Below are 14,264 nucleotides of genomic sequence, written 5' to 3'. Positions count from 1 at the left end.
GTGAGATGAAGAAATTTTGTATTGCCTTGATCCAGCACCACTAGCTCTTGCCATGTAACTATTCTGAATGCACTTTAAACTTGAATGTAAGGTGCAGTAAGGAGAAATATCATATTGTTTTGACAGAGAAAATTAAACCAGGAGATGATGCAGGAATGCCTGGGATAGAAGAGAATGATCCTGCTAAAGCTGAAGATATACTCACTGGTTAGCAATATTCATTATTTTCTATAGCTTCTAAAATCCTTCTGACTAATCTTCTAGTATTTATTATATATCAGGTCTGGGAAACCTTGTTCCCACCAGTGAAACTAGTTGTGAGGGATGAGAAGAGGAATGGTTCGTTCATATCGAAGGGCCACAGGTTCCCCAGTCCGGTATTATATCCCATGCCCCTTGGTGGTATGGGAGAAGTATTCCAAGATGGGTTACTTCTCTTATTTGTTCTGTGGACAAACTGTTAGTTGTAAGTTTGTTACGAACATAAACCTGGGCACGTAAAAGACAGTTTTCTGGGAAATTAATGACAGGTATGATTGGCTGAACTGATATGCAATGAAAAGATTTGTGCTGCCAGAATTTCTGGATTCCATGTCGCTTTGCTTGTCAGTATAAGCTTACTTAATTTAGTTGCCATTAGGCTTTTTTTCTTCTTCTTTATAGAAGTATAAAAGTGTGTGAAAGAGCTTCCCACCAGCCTTTAGAACTGTGTAATGCATCACACCATATGAACTAGTAGACTTTTCAAGACACCTGGGCTAGTTAGTAATTGGCATAATTAAAGCTGTTACGGCAAAGGTAGGAAAACTTTGACCTGCCAGATGTTTTAGATTGCAATTCCCACAGTTATTTACCCTTTTATCTTGTTAGTTTAAATCAAAAACTTTTATTGACATATACAAAACACCTAGTCAAAATCTACTTTCAGTAAAACTTGTTTGCAACTTTCTGGAACAATACCAAAGTTTGTTCAGATTCAATGTAGTTTTACTATTTATGCTGCAAGACACACACTCCATCCTATCCTATGTACCTTATAATAATAATAATTAATTTTTTTATTGTTGTAATTTGCCCAGTGATTATGTCAGAAGATCCTTAAACCTGGCTCAAGGATCTTCTGATGTAATCACTGGGCTAATTACGACAATAAAAATTTTGTTAGTTGAAGCTTCTGTTTACAGAGTTCAAAGCATCTGGAGGGCCAATGGTTCCTTATATGTATATTAAGAGCATACTGAAATCTCCCTTCAGTAGGGAAGTCTGTTTTCTATAGCCTTATGGTGTAAAGGCAGAGAATGTTTATCACAACCACCGTATTTTTATCAGTTTTGGTTCAGCTGAAAGAAATAATCTCTTAGTAGAGCTATTAGATCATTCCCTTTTCAAACTGGGTGTTAAATTGTCTTGCAAGATGTTTAATTAGTATTAGTCGTAATGTTAACATGTTTTGTTTAGCTTTGAAGAAGCCACTGGTTTCAGCTTTTCAAGATAACCATCACCTCAATGGAAACTTTCCCATAGAAAATGCACATGCTTCACATCTAGGTCAAGGTAAGCTGCTCAGAATTAGATATTCCTGTTCAGCTGAAAAAAACATCCTAAAGTAGATTTCTTCCTGTATTTGTTAATTTGGAAAATTTAAAAATCCTTTCCTTGGTCCTTCTGATAGAAGGAAGCTTCCCAGTTCCTCTTTTGCATGTTCAGAGTCAATAGGGTGAGATTGGACGTGACAAATGCCACAACTGTATCTTTCAGTGGTCACTTATATAAGATTAACATATCTGCGGAGAAAGGTTCAGAATCCTCCAGTTAAGTGAAATGTGTCAGGAGTAACCAGCTATATCAATTAGCATGATTTTCCCTGAGTGACTTTCTCTGTATACTGTTGTTGTTTTGTTTTGTTATTTGGTCAGTTAGCATAGCAACAGTACCAAGAGCCACATGAGTCTTTCTGACTTGTTTTCAAAATGTAACTATGCACTATTTTTCTCATAATTTTTACTTTTATTTGTCCTTTTATAATTATTTCCTTCTCCTTAATTTTATTTTTATCTGTATTTTATTTTTTCCCCTTTTATGGGATGTTTCCTTTTATGGGGCATTTCAGGACTAATAACCCCAAATTTCTTCTTCAAGAAATGTACTGTTTGTGGTAGTAAAATCCTGCTGAAAGATGTGCATACCCAGCCTGTCTGTCTGTCTATCTATCTATCTGATGTATATATCGACTATGTGTCTTACGCTTCTCTTCGTAACATATACTGCACATACCTCTTCCATAAGCTGCCTAAGGCCAGCTCCATCTATATTTATGTCGAATTCTCAGGTCTGCCCTGCCTTGGTTTCCTTATCAACTCTTTGGAATCCTCTACAGAAGTCTTGATTTCCTGATTTGATCTAGTTTCAGATTTAGTACCAGCCTTGGTGTACATAGTCCATGGCTGCATCTTTTATGGCTGCTCACCTCTTTGGAATAGTCTACCTCTAGAAGTGCCTGCAGAGGGGAGATTTAAATGATTGAGTTTGTCTGCCTTTGATTTACAGATGGATAAGAAAAAGCATGAAGCCTCCCAGAATCTTGCAGTTTAGGAAACTCGATCACAGTCTTTCAACACTACAAGCTTGATTTCAATCATTTTTGCCTTGTGGTCATTACCAGTTGTTCAGCTAACCATCTCCATTGTTAAAATCTCCTGTTCTTGCCTCAGAGAGGATACATACTGCACTGTAGCAGCATTTTTCTGATTAAGTACAGCACAGCGGTTCATTCTGTGATGAAAAGAACAGATGTGGGTAATTGGAGGACCTGTTTCTCACCCTCCTGATGGAGAAGTTTTCAATAGAAAACGGCCTGAGCTAGCCCGCACCCTGCCACTGCTGAAGAAAAAAATGAGCCAGCTGCCAGGACTACAACAAGTGATTGGAATGCCTGCCAGAGAGAGGACATCTCAGGGAGTGAGAGAAAATCTCAGGCTGGGTGTTCTCCTAAGGAGACCATGGGAGGCTCTGAGTTGTTCCCCCCCCCCACCTGACAGCACTGCCATCACCAGCACCTAGAAAATTGTGGAAACCGTGTGATATATCCCTAGTGGGCAGATTAACTTCTCAGGACCTGGCCAGTCTTCAAACAGCAAGTACATATAGGGCACTCTCAGCTAGTATCCTACTTGAATCTCCAACTCCAGTTTTGGACTAGGTTCCCACAACATTATGGTGATACTGTCATCACATGTAGAAAATGGCGCTGGCTCAGAAGACATCAGGTCGAAAGTCATAATGCTGATCTCATCTGTACATCAGAATACAATCTAGGGCATTTTACAAGCAATGGGACCTTAAAACCTAACAGGATGCCAAAGACTTTTCCATCAGGATTCATCATTTCATTAGTTATCACGGAGAGGGACTGAGAGTGATTATGGTTTTGATGGAGCTGAAATGTTGCCTGGAGGTGAAAGAGCAACTGTTTCAAGATGTCGAGGAATGAGGAATATGGAAGTCTCGATACTCTTGGTCATCCCTGCCCTACACTACCACCCGTGACATATCTGGAGCTTTAAACTGACCATCATATCACTAAAATTTCAATCTTGTTAGTGAATCTCCATTAATAGGGAAAGATATTGACAGAATCGTGGTACTTGAAGGGGGTGGTGGTGAAATTAATTAAGCGCCGGATCTTGTCGATCTTGGCATGACAGAAAACCACAGAAAACAACTAGCGCCTATACTGGGACTTGAGATGGACTGTTAATGACAGCTATAGAAAGTGTCGGATGGTGAGCGTAAGGTGTTGCAGAGGGGGGCACAGTTTGCCCACAAAATGGTTGAAATGGATAATTAAGTGTTAATTTAAGCTTTGACGAATTAGCCTCTCACTAATAAATTGTTAATTCATTTCTCACTTCAATACATCACCTTGCCGACAAAGGTCAGCATAGTCAAAGCTATGGTTTTTCCAGTAACGATGTATGGAAGTTAGAGCTTGGGTTGGACTCCACCGTTACTGCAAAATCGGAGGATGTGTCCAGTGTGCCATGCTTAGGTCAAATATTAATGGATGAGTTTCAGTTGTTGAGACCTGAGGATGTGGACAGGGTGCTTGGATCTGTCCGTTCTACTACCACTCCTCTCGACCCTTGCCCATCCTGGCTAATTGAAAGATCTGCCAGGGGGGTTCGCACCTGGGTCCAGGAGGCTGTGAACGGCTCTTTGAGAGACATAGTGGTCCCTACCACCTTGAAAGAGGCGCTAATTCGTTCACTCTTTAAAAGCCTAACCTGGACCCAAGGCTAGTGGTTAACTACCGACCAGTAGCGAACCTCCCTTATTTGGGCAAAGTGATGGAGCGGGTTGTGGCTGGGAAACTCCAGGCGCTGCAGGATGAAACGGATTTTCAATCGGGTTTCAGGCCTGGTTTTGGTACAGAGACTGCCTTGGTTGCCCTGTATGATGACCTTTGCCAGGAGAGAGACATGGGGAGTGTGATCCTGTTGATACTCCTGGACCTCTCAGCGGCTTTCGACACCATCGACCATGGTGTCCTTCTGGATAGGCTGGCTGGGTCGGGAGTTGGGGACACCACTTTATGGTGGTTCCGCTCCTTCCTAGCTGGCCGTGTCCAGAGGGTGGTGCTGGGGAAACAGTTGCTCTGTCCTATGTTTCCCTTAATATCTGTCTTTGTGCTTTCAGTTAGGAAATGGTAATGCAGGTGATAGAAGGGTATGATTACGAAGTACTGAGGTAACAGATTCCTAATAAAATCTTAATTACAAATATGCATTCAGATTCTCTGCATAGCTTGAGGACAGTGACCCTGTGTTTCAGAAGGAACTTCATACATGCCTTTTCCTTCTACATGAACAGTACAAACTGCTAGTATTGTATTGTTTTTGTATGCTGTAGGTGTCAACAGCGATGATGGAAATGCTGATTTGATGAAGCAGATACCTCCAAACACTCTTCAGCAGCTAATGCCTGTTCACATCCTTGATAATCATAAAGCTGAAAGGGAATTTGTAAAACAGACCTCAAAAGACAGAGTCAGCGACTTCCAGAGGATGAAACAAAGTAAGTTTACCAAGCTATCAATCATTAATAATTGCAATCTATGTGTGTGATGCTATCTAAGATGAAGAGTTGCTTTCAATGAAATACCAATAATATGAGAATAAAACTAGAACACAGAAATTCAGCCCCTCCAAAATCATACAGCTAAATTCATTATTACATCATACCATTGCAGTTCAGTTGCAACTGAAGAAAATCTCATGTAAAGCAAGAAGTTCATACTGTGGTCCTGGGAATGGGTTGGAAGCAAAGTGTGGAGTGTGAAATGAGGCTGGTGTTGAAAGCAGCCACATGCAAGTTTGCACTAGTTTAGCTCATTGGTTTTCTTCCTTATATGCAGGTATTTTTGAAAGTTAATTAATGCTACATTTCAGTAGATTTTTGGTAAGCAATTTTGAGTGGTTGAGAAATATGTTGTCAAGAAAGCTTTTTACACTTGAACTAAAATACACATTTTAACTGATTTACTGGCCAGAATTAGACCAGGAAGTTAAAGTGTTGTAAGCATAACTGTGTAAATCATGGTAGCGTATTGTCACTAACTGAATTGCTACTTTCATTCCTAGACATCAGCCAAGAGGCTGTTCACCAGGATTTACATAATTACACTTACACTGGTATAAGTTGCCAGTAGGTTTCTGGGCATTGTTTAGATCAAGATTTCAAGACATTTATTATGAAATATGATCTGTAAATACTGATTCATCTAAAACAATTGGGTAACATACAGCCTGAGGACACGACTTAACAACTAAACAACAACAATGGTATGACATCTCTGGGAAAAATAAGTTGTCTTTTCAGCATAATGTTCTGATGTCTAGCAGTGATTTAAATGTCCAGCAGATAACTTTTGTGATTTTAACAAATCTTAATAACTTCTATTAAGCTGTCTTAATCAGTCTGATTAGTCAGAAATCTTGGAAACCAGCAGTCTTGTAGAGCCTGAAAGAGTAATAAACATTATTCTGTGAAAGATTTTATGAAATAGTATACAAGTAAAGGTTATGTTTGGTCTTTAAGATTACCTAGTATCTTACCTGAGACGGACAGGTCATAGTGGAGAGTTCTGACTAAATGTGATCCACCTGGAGCAGGAACTGACAAGCCACTCCAGTATCTTTCCCAAGAAAATTCCATGAACAGAAACAGAGACAAGTAGCTCCAGAGTTAATGAAGTGGCTGGGCCAAAGCCGAAAGGATGCTTAGCTGCAGATGTGCCTGGAAGTGAAAGGAAAGTCTGATGCTGCAAAGAAAAATACTGCATAGGAACCTGGAATGTAAGATCTATGAACCTTGGTAAGCTGGATGTGGTCAAAGAGGAGATGGCAAGAATGAATATTGACATCCTGGGTGTCAGTGAACTAAAATAGGACGGGAATGGGCAAATTCAATTCAGACAATTATCATATTTACTATTGTGGGCAAGAATCCTGTAGAAGAAATGGAGTAGCCCTGATAGTCAACAAAAGAGTGAGAAAAGTTGTATTGGGATACAATCTCAAAAATGACAGAATGATTTCAATATGAATCCAAGGCAGACCTTTCAACATCACAGTCATCCAAGTTTATGTACCAATCACCGATGCTGAAGAGGCTGAAAATGACCAGTGCTATGAAGACTGAGAACACCTTCTAGAACTGACACCTAAGAAAGATGTTCTTGTCATCATAGGGAACTGGAATGCTAAAGTAGGAAGTCAAGAGATAAAAAGAACAACAGGTAAGTTTGGCCTTGGAGTTCAAAACGAAGCAGGGCAAAGCCTAGTAAGGTTTTGTCAAGAGAACAAGGTGGTCATCACAAACACTCTTTTCCAACATCACAAGAGGCGACTCTACACATGGACATCACCAGATGGGCAATACCGAAATCAGATTGATTTATCTTCTCTGCAGCTAAAGATGGAGAAGCTCTATACAGTCAGCAAAAACAAGACCTGGAGCTGATTGTGGCTCTGATCATCAGCTTCTTATAGCAAAACCAAGCTTAAACTGAAGAAAGTAGGAAAAACCACTCAGCTAGTCAGGTATAATCTAAACCAAATCCCTCATGAATACACAGTGGAAGTGAAGAACAGTTTTAAGGAACTCGATTTGGTGGACAGAGTGCCTGAAGAAATGGATGGAGGCTCGCAACATTGAACAGGAGGCAGCAACAAAAACCATCCCAAAGAAAAGGAAATGCAAGAAAGCAAAGTGGCTGTACAACGAGGCCTTACAAATAGCAGAGAAGAGAAGGGAAACAAAATGTAAGGGAGACAGGAAAAGTTACAGAAAATGGAATGCAGAATTCCAAAGAATAGCAAGGAGAGACAAGAGGGCCCTTTTAAATGAACACTGCAAAGAAATAGAGGAAAATAATAGAACAGGAAAAACCAGAGATCTGTTCAAGAAAATTGGATCTATTAAAGGAACCTTTTGTGCAAAGATGGACAGGATAAAGGACAAAAATGGTAGATGCCTAACAGAAGCAGAAGACATCAAGAAGTGGCAAGAATATAGAAAGGAATTATACCAGAAAGATCTGGATGTCCTGCACAACCTAGACAGTGTGGTTGCTGATCTTGAGCCAGACATCCTGGAGAGTGAAGTCAAGTGGGCCTTAGAAAGCATGGCTAATAACAAGGCCAGTGGAGGTGATGGCATTGCAGTTGAACTATTCAATATCCTGAAAGATGATGCTGTTAAGGTGCTACACTCAATACGTCAGCAAGTTTGGAAAACTCAGCCGAGGCCAGAGGATTGGAAAAGATCAGTCTACATCCCAATCCCAAAGAATGCTCCAACTACTGTACAATTGCACTCATTTGACACGCTAGCAAGGTTATGCTCAAAATCCTCCAAGGTAGGCTTCAGCAGTATGTGGACTGTGAACTCCCAGAAGTACAAGCTGGATTTCAAAGGGGCAGAGGAAGTAGAGACCAAATTGCTAATATGCGCTGGATTATGGTGAAAGCCAGAGAGTTCCAGAAAAATATCTACTTCTGCTTCATTGATTATGCAAAAGCCTTAGACTGTGTGGACCACAGCAAACTATGGTAAGTCCTTAAAGAAATGGGAGTGCCTGACCACCTTATCTATCTCCTGAGAAATCTATATGTGGGCCTGGAAGCAACAGTTAGAACTGGATGTGGAACAACTAATTGGTTCAAAATTAGGAAAGGAGTACGACAGGGCTGTATATTGTCTCCCTGCTTATTTAACTTATATGCAGAATACATTATGCAAAAGACTGGACTGGAGGAATCATAAGCCAGAAGTAAGATTGCGGGAAGAAATCTCAGCAACCTCCGATATGCAGATGATACCACTCTGATGGCAGAAAATGAGGAGGAATTAAAGAACCTCTTAATGAGGATGAAAGAGGAGAGTGCAAAAATGGTCTTAAGCTGAACATCAAAAAAACCAAGATCATGGCCAGTGGTCCCACCATCTCCTGGCAAATACAAAAAGCAGAGACATCACCTTGCCGACAAAGGTCCGCATAGTCATTGAAGCTACCAACATGAATTTGAGTAATCTCCGGGAGGCAGTGGAAGGCAGGAGGGCCTGGCATGCTCTGGTCCATGGGGTCACGAAGAGTCGGACATGACTTAACAACTAAACAACAGAAGTATTTTACTCTTAAATCCATCTTGAGTGATACTGTAATCCCTTTGCTTAAATAAGGAATACTTGAGCAAGTTGCTTGAATTATTAAGCAATTTACTGTACATTTGGGAAATAAAATTTAAATTACATAATGTAGGAAGACTAGTTTTCATGTTCCTAAAAGGTTTGGATTATCCAGATTTTGCTTTTCTGAAGAGTGGTGCTATTGGAACTTTTGAAAATATCTTCAGAGCTGATGAAAAGTACTTATTTTTTTAAACACATTATGATCTCTATGCATTTACATTAATGGGTTTGTGCCTGTGTAGAGCTATACCCTTTGGAACCTTGTTGACTAAGAACTTTTGACTGTGGCTCCTTCCTCACTTCAATATAACACATACTCCAGCATGACCTTTCCTCCCTACTGTTTCATCTGCCAAAGTAGTAGACTGAAATAGAATCCTTCTGAAAGCTTGAGAGAATCTTAAGCACTTTTTGTTTTTAATAGGTTCCTTTGCTTTCTCAGTGTTTAACCAAAAAACAAACAAACAAACAAAAAACCCAAGATAAGTTTATTTAGCCTTTATTTTTCTCTCAGGGCTTAGGTCCGATATTTTTCAAATATTGTTGCATAAATATATGCCCCTCCAAACTGTTGATGTAATCAGCCATGGGCTTTTATCTCATCTCCTAATGTCCATTTTTGCTGCCAGTTTGTACCTACATTTCTCAGGAAGCTGTTGGCCATACATTATCATGCCTCACTGTGACACCGAGCTTCTCAAGCGATTTCGAGGTGGGGTAGGATTGCTGCTTTTTGGCACATAATGGTAAACAACAGTTTCATCAATATATCGTGGCGCAATGGTTAAACCGCTGGACTGCAGCCAAAACTGTGTTCACGACCTGGGGTTCAATCCCAGCCTTCTATCCTTCCGAGGCTGGTAAAATGAGTACGTAGCTCGCTGGGGGTGGGGGGGCAATGTGTAGCCTGCATAATTAACTTGTAAACCGCCCAGAGAGTGCTTGAAGCATTATGGGGTGGTGTATAAGCAGCATGCTTTTTGCTTTTTAAATCCTTATTTTCACTGACAAAGGAAACTATGTAAGAGGTTTACAAAAACATGTAGGCCTGTTGAATCACGAAACTTCTGTAGGTGTTGACCCATTGAATCTGCAGTTAGTCAATGTTGCTTGTTCTGCTTGTAACTTACTACTGATTTTACCCTGCATTTAGAATTTATTTCCAAGATGAATTGCCTTTGGGATAATCAACTCTCATGTGTACGAGATATCCTTTTTTGGTCACAGGAACATCACAAAAAATATTTTTCAATAAATTTTGTTAATGCTATCAATGTTTAAGTGCATATTCACACATAGATGCAGAAGTGGATTGGTGTGGGGGTATTTTATGGGTTTTAGAATCTCCATGTTCATGTATGTTAATGTTAGTTATTGCTAGTTAGTGTTTTATCTGTCTGGGGAAGGCCAATAAGACCTCCATTTGTTAAATTTGTTTGCATTTTTTAATGTGTGCTCTAAACAGAAGGAATTTGGAACATGAAACTAAACTCTTTTCTGTTAAAAAGGTTCCTTTCAACAGCATTTGGTGCTGAGGTACTAATTATCAGTACCTAAGTATAAGGTGGGCAAAGCTAAAGGGACTCAGTCATCTTACCAACCTAAGGGGAAAAAAAGTTAAAAAGTTAAAATGTCAGTGGGCATCAGCTAGAGACCAAGGAGATGCAGATAAATTTTTAGAGCCACCAGAGGAAATCCTACAGCCACTAACACAGCAGCATCCTTTAGCCACTATCACTGCCTCTCTCAAAGCACTAGATCAGTATCGGGGGGGAAGATACAGGAGGAGTGTCCAGTTGCTGTAGTGACCCAGCAGTAACAACCTAACCATACTCACTTGGTCTCAGCAAGACCTTTGGTAAGATATTACATGTATCCCATTTAACTCAAACAAAGATGCAGAGGAGACCCTACAGGCGGACATGAGTAGGGCTGAAGTGCAGCAGAATACAGTCGCTGAACCCACACCCTACAAAAAGAACAAGAGGAGAGTAGTTGTAGTAGGGGACTCCCTACTACGTGGAATTGAGACCGAAATATGCTGGGAGTATCCATGGAGTCGGCAGGTATGCCATCTCCCTGGAGGACAGATAAGGGATGTGAGGGAAGGATTGCATCACTCATAGATCCTGCAGATACATATCCCTTTCTTCTTGTCCACGTGGGAGCAAATGACACAGCCAAGAGGAGCTAACAAGAAATCACATCTGACTTTGAAACTCTGGGAAGGAAACAAGGACTTTGGGGCCCAGATAGTTTTTTTCTTCCATCCTTGGAATTGAAAGAGAAAGGAAGATCCTCTGGGTGAATGACTGGCTACGAAAGTGGTGTCAACGAGAGGGATTTCGTTTTTGGGACCACGGGCTAAGCTTCCTGGAAGAAGGACTGCTAGCAAGAGACAGCTTGCATCTAACAAGGACTGGGAAGAAAGTGTTTGGCCACAGTATGAAGAACTTCATCAGTAGGGCTTTAAACTGAATTGGAAGCCCATTTTTGGGCTGTTTGGGCATGTTCCAAAGGTTTTTCTTCCTAACATTTCGCCAGTTTCTGGCTGGCGTCTTCAGAGGACAGGAGTTAGAACAGAACACAGAGTTCTAACTCCTGTTCTCTGAAGCTGCCAGCCACAGAGACTGGTGAAACGTTAGGAAGAATAACCTTTGGAACACGGCCAAACAGCCTGAAAAATCTACAATAACTAGTCAAGGAATACCTTACCACCTTGAACAAGTTCAAATCTCCAGGGCCAGATGAGCTGCATCCGAGTGTACTGAAACAACTGGCTGAAGAACTCTCAGAACCACTATCCATTATTTTCTTGAAATCATGGGAAACGGGTGAGGTGCCAGAGGATTGGTAGAGGGCTAATGTCGTCCCTGTCTTCAAAAAGGGCAAAAAAGGAGGAACCTGGGAACTACAGGCCAGTCAGCCTGACATTCTGCAAGCACCTAGAAAACAATGCAGTAATAACTAGAAGCCAACACGAATTTGTCAATAACAAATTCTGCCAAACTAATTGGATCTTGTTTTTTGATCAGGTCACCTCCCTGATAGTCAGAGGGAATGCTTTAGACGTAGTCGATATTGACTTCAGCAAAGCTTTTGACAAAGTGCCCCATGATATCCTGCTTAGCAAGCTAACTAGGTGTGGGCTGGATAGATCAAGTGTTGGGTAGATATACAATTGGCTACAGAATTGTACTCAAGGGTGATGATTAATGAGTCCTTAATGGGTCCTTCTCTAACTGGGAGGAGATAACAAGTGGGGTACCCAAGGCTCAGTCCTGACCCTGGTGCTGTTCAATATTTTTACTAAAGACTTGGATAAGGGAGTGCAGGGAATGCTTGTCGAATTTGCTGATGATACCAAATTGGGTGGAATAGCTAATACCCTAGAAGACAGAAACAAAATTCAAAATGACCTTGATAGGATGGAGCACTGGGCTGAAAAATGGAAATTCAGCAGAGATAAGTGCATAGTACTGCACCTCAGAAAAAAGCCAATTGCAGAGTTACAAGATGGGGGATATCTGGCTCAGCAAAACTACAAGCGAGAATGCTCTTGGAATTGTTGTAGATTTCAAGCTAAATATGAGCTGACAGTGTGATGTGGCTACAAAAAAGCTAATGCTATTTTAGGATGCATTAACAGAAGTATAGTTTCCAAATCCCGTGAGGTGCTAGTCCCCCTCTATTCAGCACTGATTAGGCCAGTTCTGGACACCACACTTCAAGAAGGATGCTAACAAATTGGAACAAGTTCAGAGGATGCCAACAAGCATGATCAAGGGGCTGGAAACCAAGCCTTATGAGGAAAGGCTGAAAGAATTGGGCATGTTTAGCCTTGAGAAAAGAAGACTGGGGGGTGGTGGTGGTGATACGATAGCACTTTTCAAATATTTGAAAAGCTGTCATACAGAGGAGGGGCAAGATCTGTTCTCAGTCATCCCAGAGTTCAGGACACTCAACCATGGGCTCAAGTTAAAGGAAGCCAGATTTCAATTGAATATCAGGAAAAACTTCCTAACTGTTAGAGCAGTACGACACTGGAACCAGTTACCTCGGGAGTTGGAGAGTGCTCCAACACTGGAGGCATTCAAGAAAAACTTAGATAATCACCTGGCAGATGTGCTTTGATTGTATTCCTGCATTGATCAGGGGGTTGAACTTGATGGCCTTGTAGGCCCCTTCCAACTTCACTTTTCTATGATACCAAGGATGCCATCTTCCTGCTGTTTCAAAGACTGATGGACAGAGAATACTACAATTGGCTACAGTACAGCATCTTTGGTACTGTTCAGTATCTTTCTAATAGCACCATGGCATCACCTTTCTATTCCTAAATTGTGTTGTTATTAGTTCCTGTGTCGTGAGCTTTACTGTCACTCACTGAGTTAATCTTTGCATATCCATTTTTCTGGGACAAGAGAGGTCTGCTTGCTATCCTGTGCTGGTACTGTCTTCAATCACCATCAAGTGTAGTTGCATTGGCCTTTTCTGTTTTTGTACTCCTAACAGACCACAGCAGAAAAATAAAGCTCAGACAGACCCAATGGAGGTGAGCCATCAGAGCGAATGAACAGGGAGAGATAACAGGCGTTTAATGGGAGAGAAGTAGTAAGGAAAGATTGTACTGGAGGAAGAGACAAATAAAAGGGGAGATCAAGAAGACAAAGAGAGTTACTTTCTGGGCTAGCCTTTAAGCCTGAATCACGAGATCCAAGCTGTTCTAATTTTGAAATAAATAATAAAATAGTTTATTTATAAAGCATAATGGTTACATGGCAGAATTCTTAGATTTGCAGTTTCATGTGTTTTAATTCAAACTATAACAAGCTGTAACTACAATAAACAACTCCCTTTCGAAACCCACACTGTTGTCTTAACATACAAAGTAACAACCTCCCTCTTTCCTTCTTGTCTGTTAACCCTCTCCCTTAACTCCCTCACTCTCCCTCAACCAGCTGTTGTTCTGTCATTTGGAAAGCAAGAGATTTTCTGACCAACCAACTTCTGGCTGATGATTGATAGGTTTGAGTGGGGCAGATATGCCACATCCCTCCGCCCATATTTTCCTTTGTTGGAGTAGAGAACTTAATACTGTTCTCTGTCTTCAGCAAAGGATAATACAATAATAGCACAAGGCACTCATATAGGTGTTATATACATCTTGCAAAGCTTTCACCAATACATTCTCAGCACATTATGCATACCTGACATCTTCTATACAGTGATGCCTTGCTTGACGATGTTAATTCGTTCCAGCGAAATCGCTGTAGAGAGAAAACATCGTCAACCGAAATAAAAAAGCCCACTGAAATGCATTAAAACCCGGTTAATGCGTTCCAATGGGCTGAAAACTCACCATCCAGCAAAGATCCTCCATAGGGGCGGCCATTTTCCATGCCTGTGCAGCAAGGAATCTGTCCCTAAGCACAGCAGGGGGCCATTTTGAAACCCGCCGATCAGCTGTTTTTGATCGTTGTAAAGCGAAAATCGGTTCCCAAAGCAGGGAA

The 14,264-nt window shown here is 40.9% G+C and overlaps 1 protein-coding gene across 7 annotated transcripts in view; it reads left to right on the top strand.

The window, feature by feature from the left end:
• The window catches only part of GOLM2 (golgi membrane protein 2), a 64,116-nt gene that overhangs the window by 18,619 nt on the left and 31,233 nt on the right, over positions 1-14,264 (top strand). For 4 of the 7 annotated variants that reach the window (XM_072981621.2, XM_072981624.2, XM_020812188.3 and 1 more), the window contains exons 7-9: positions 127-207; positions 1,459-1,554; positions 4,909-5,073. In XM_072981621.2, the coding sequence (XP_072837722.2) occupies positions 127-207; positions 1,459-1,554; positions 4,909-5,073 (342 nt within the window). Of the gene's footprint in view, positions 1-126; positions 208-1,458; positions 1,555-4,908; positions 5,074-13,266; positions 13,523-14,264 lie in introns of those variants that run through there. The other 3 variants (XM_078380842.1, XM_072981622.2, XM_072981626.2) reach the window with 2 other exon arrangements.

This window comes from Pogona vitticeps, chromosome 12, assembly GCF_051106095.1.
Source record: "Pogona vitticeps strain Pit_001003342236 chromosome 12, PviZW2.1, whole genome shotgun sequence".
Taxonomy (NCBI): Eukaryota; Metazoa; Chordata; class Lepidosauria; order Squamata; family Agamidae; genus Pogona; species Pogona vitticeps.
The sequence above is the reverse complement of the archived record's forward strand: the minus strand, read 5'-3'. Positions and strand labels throughout refer to the sequence as shown.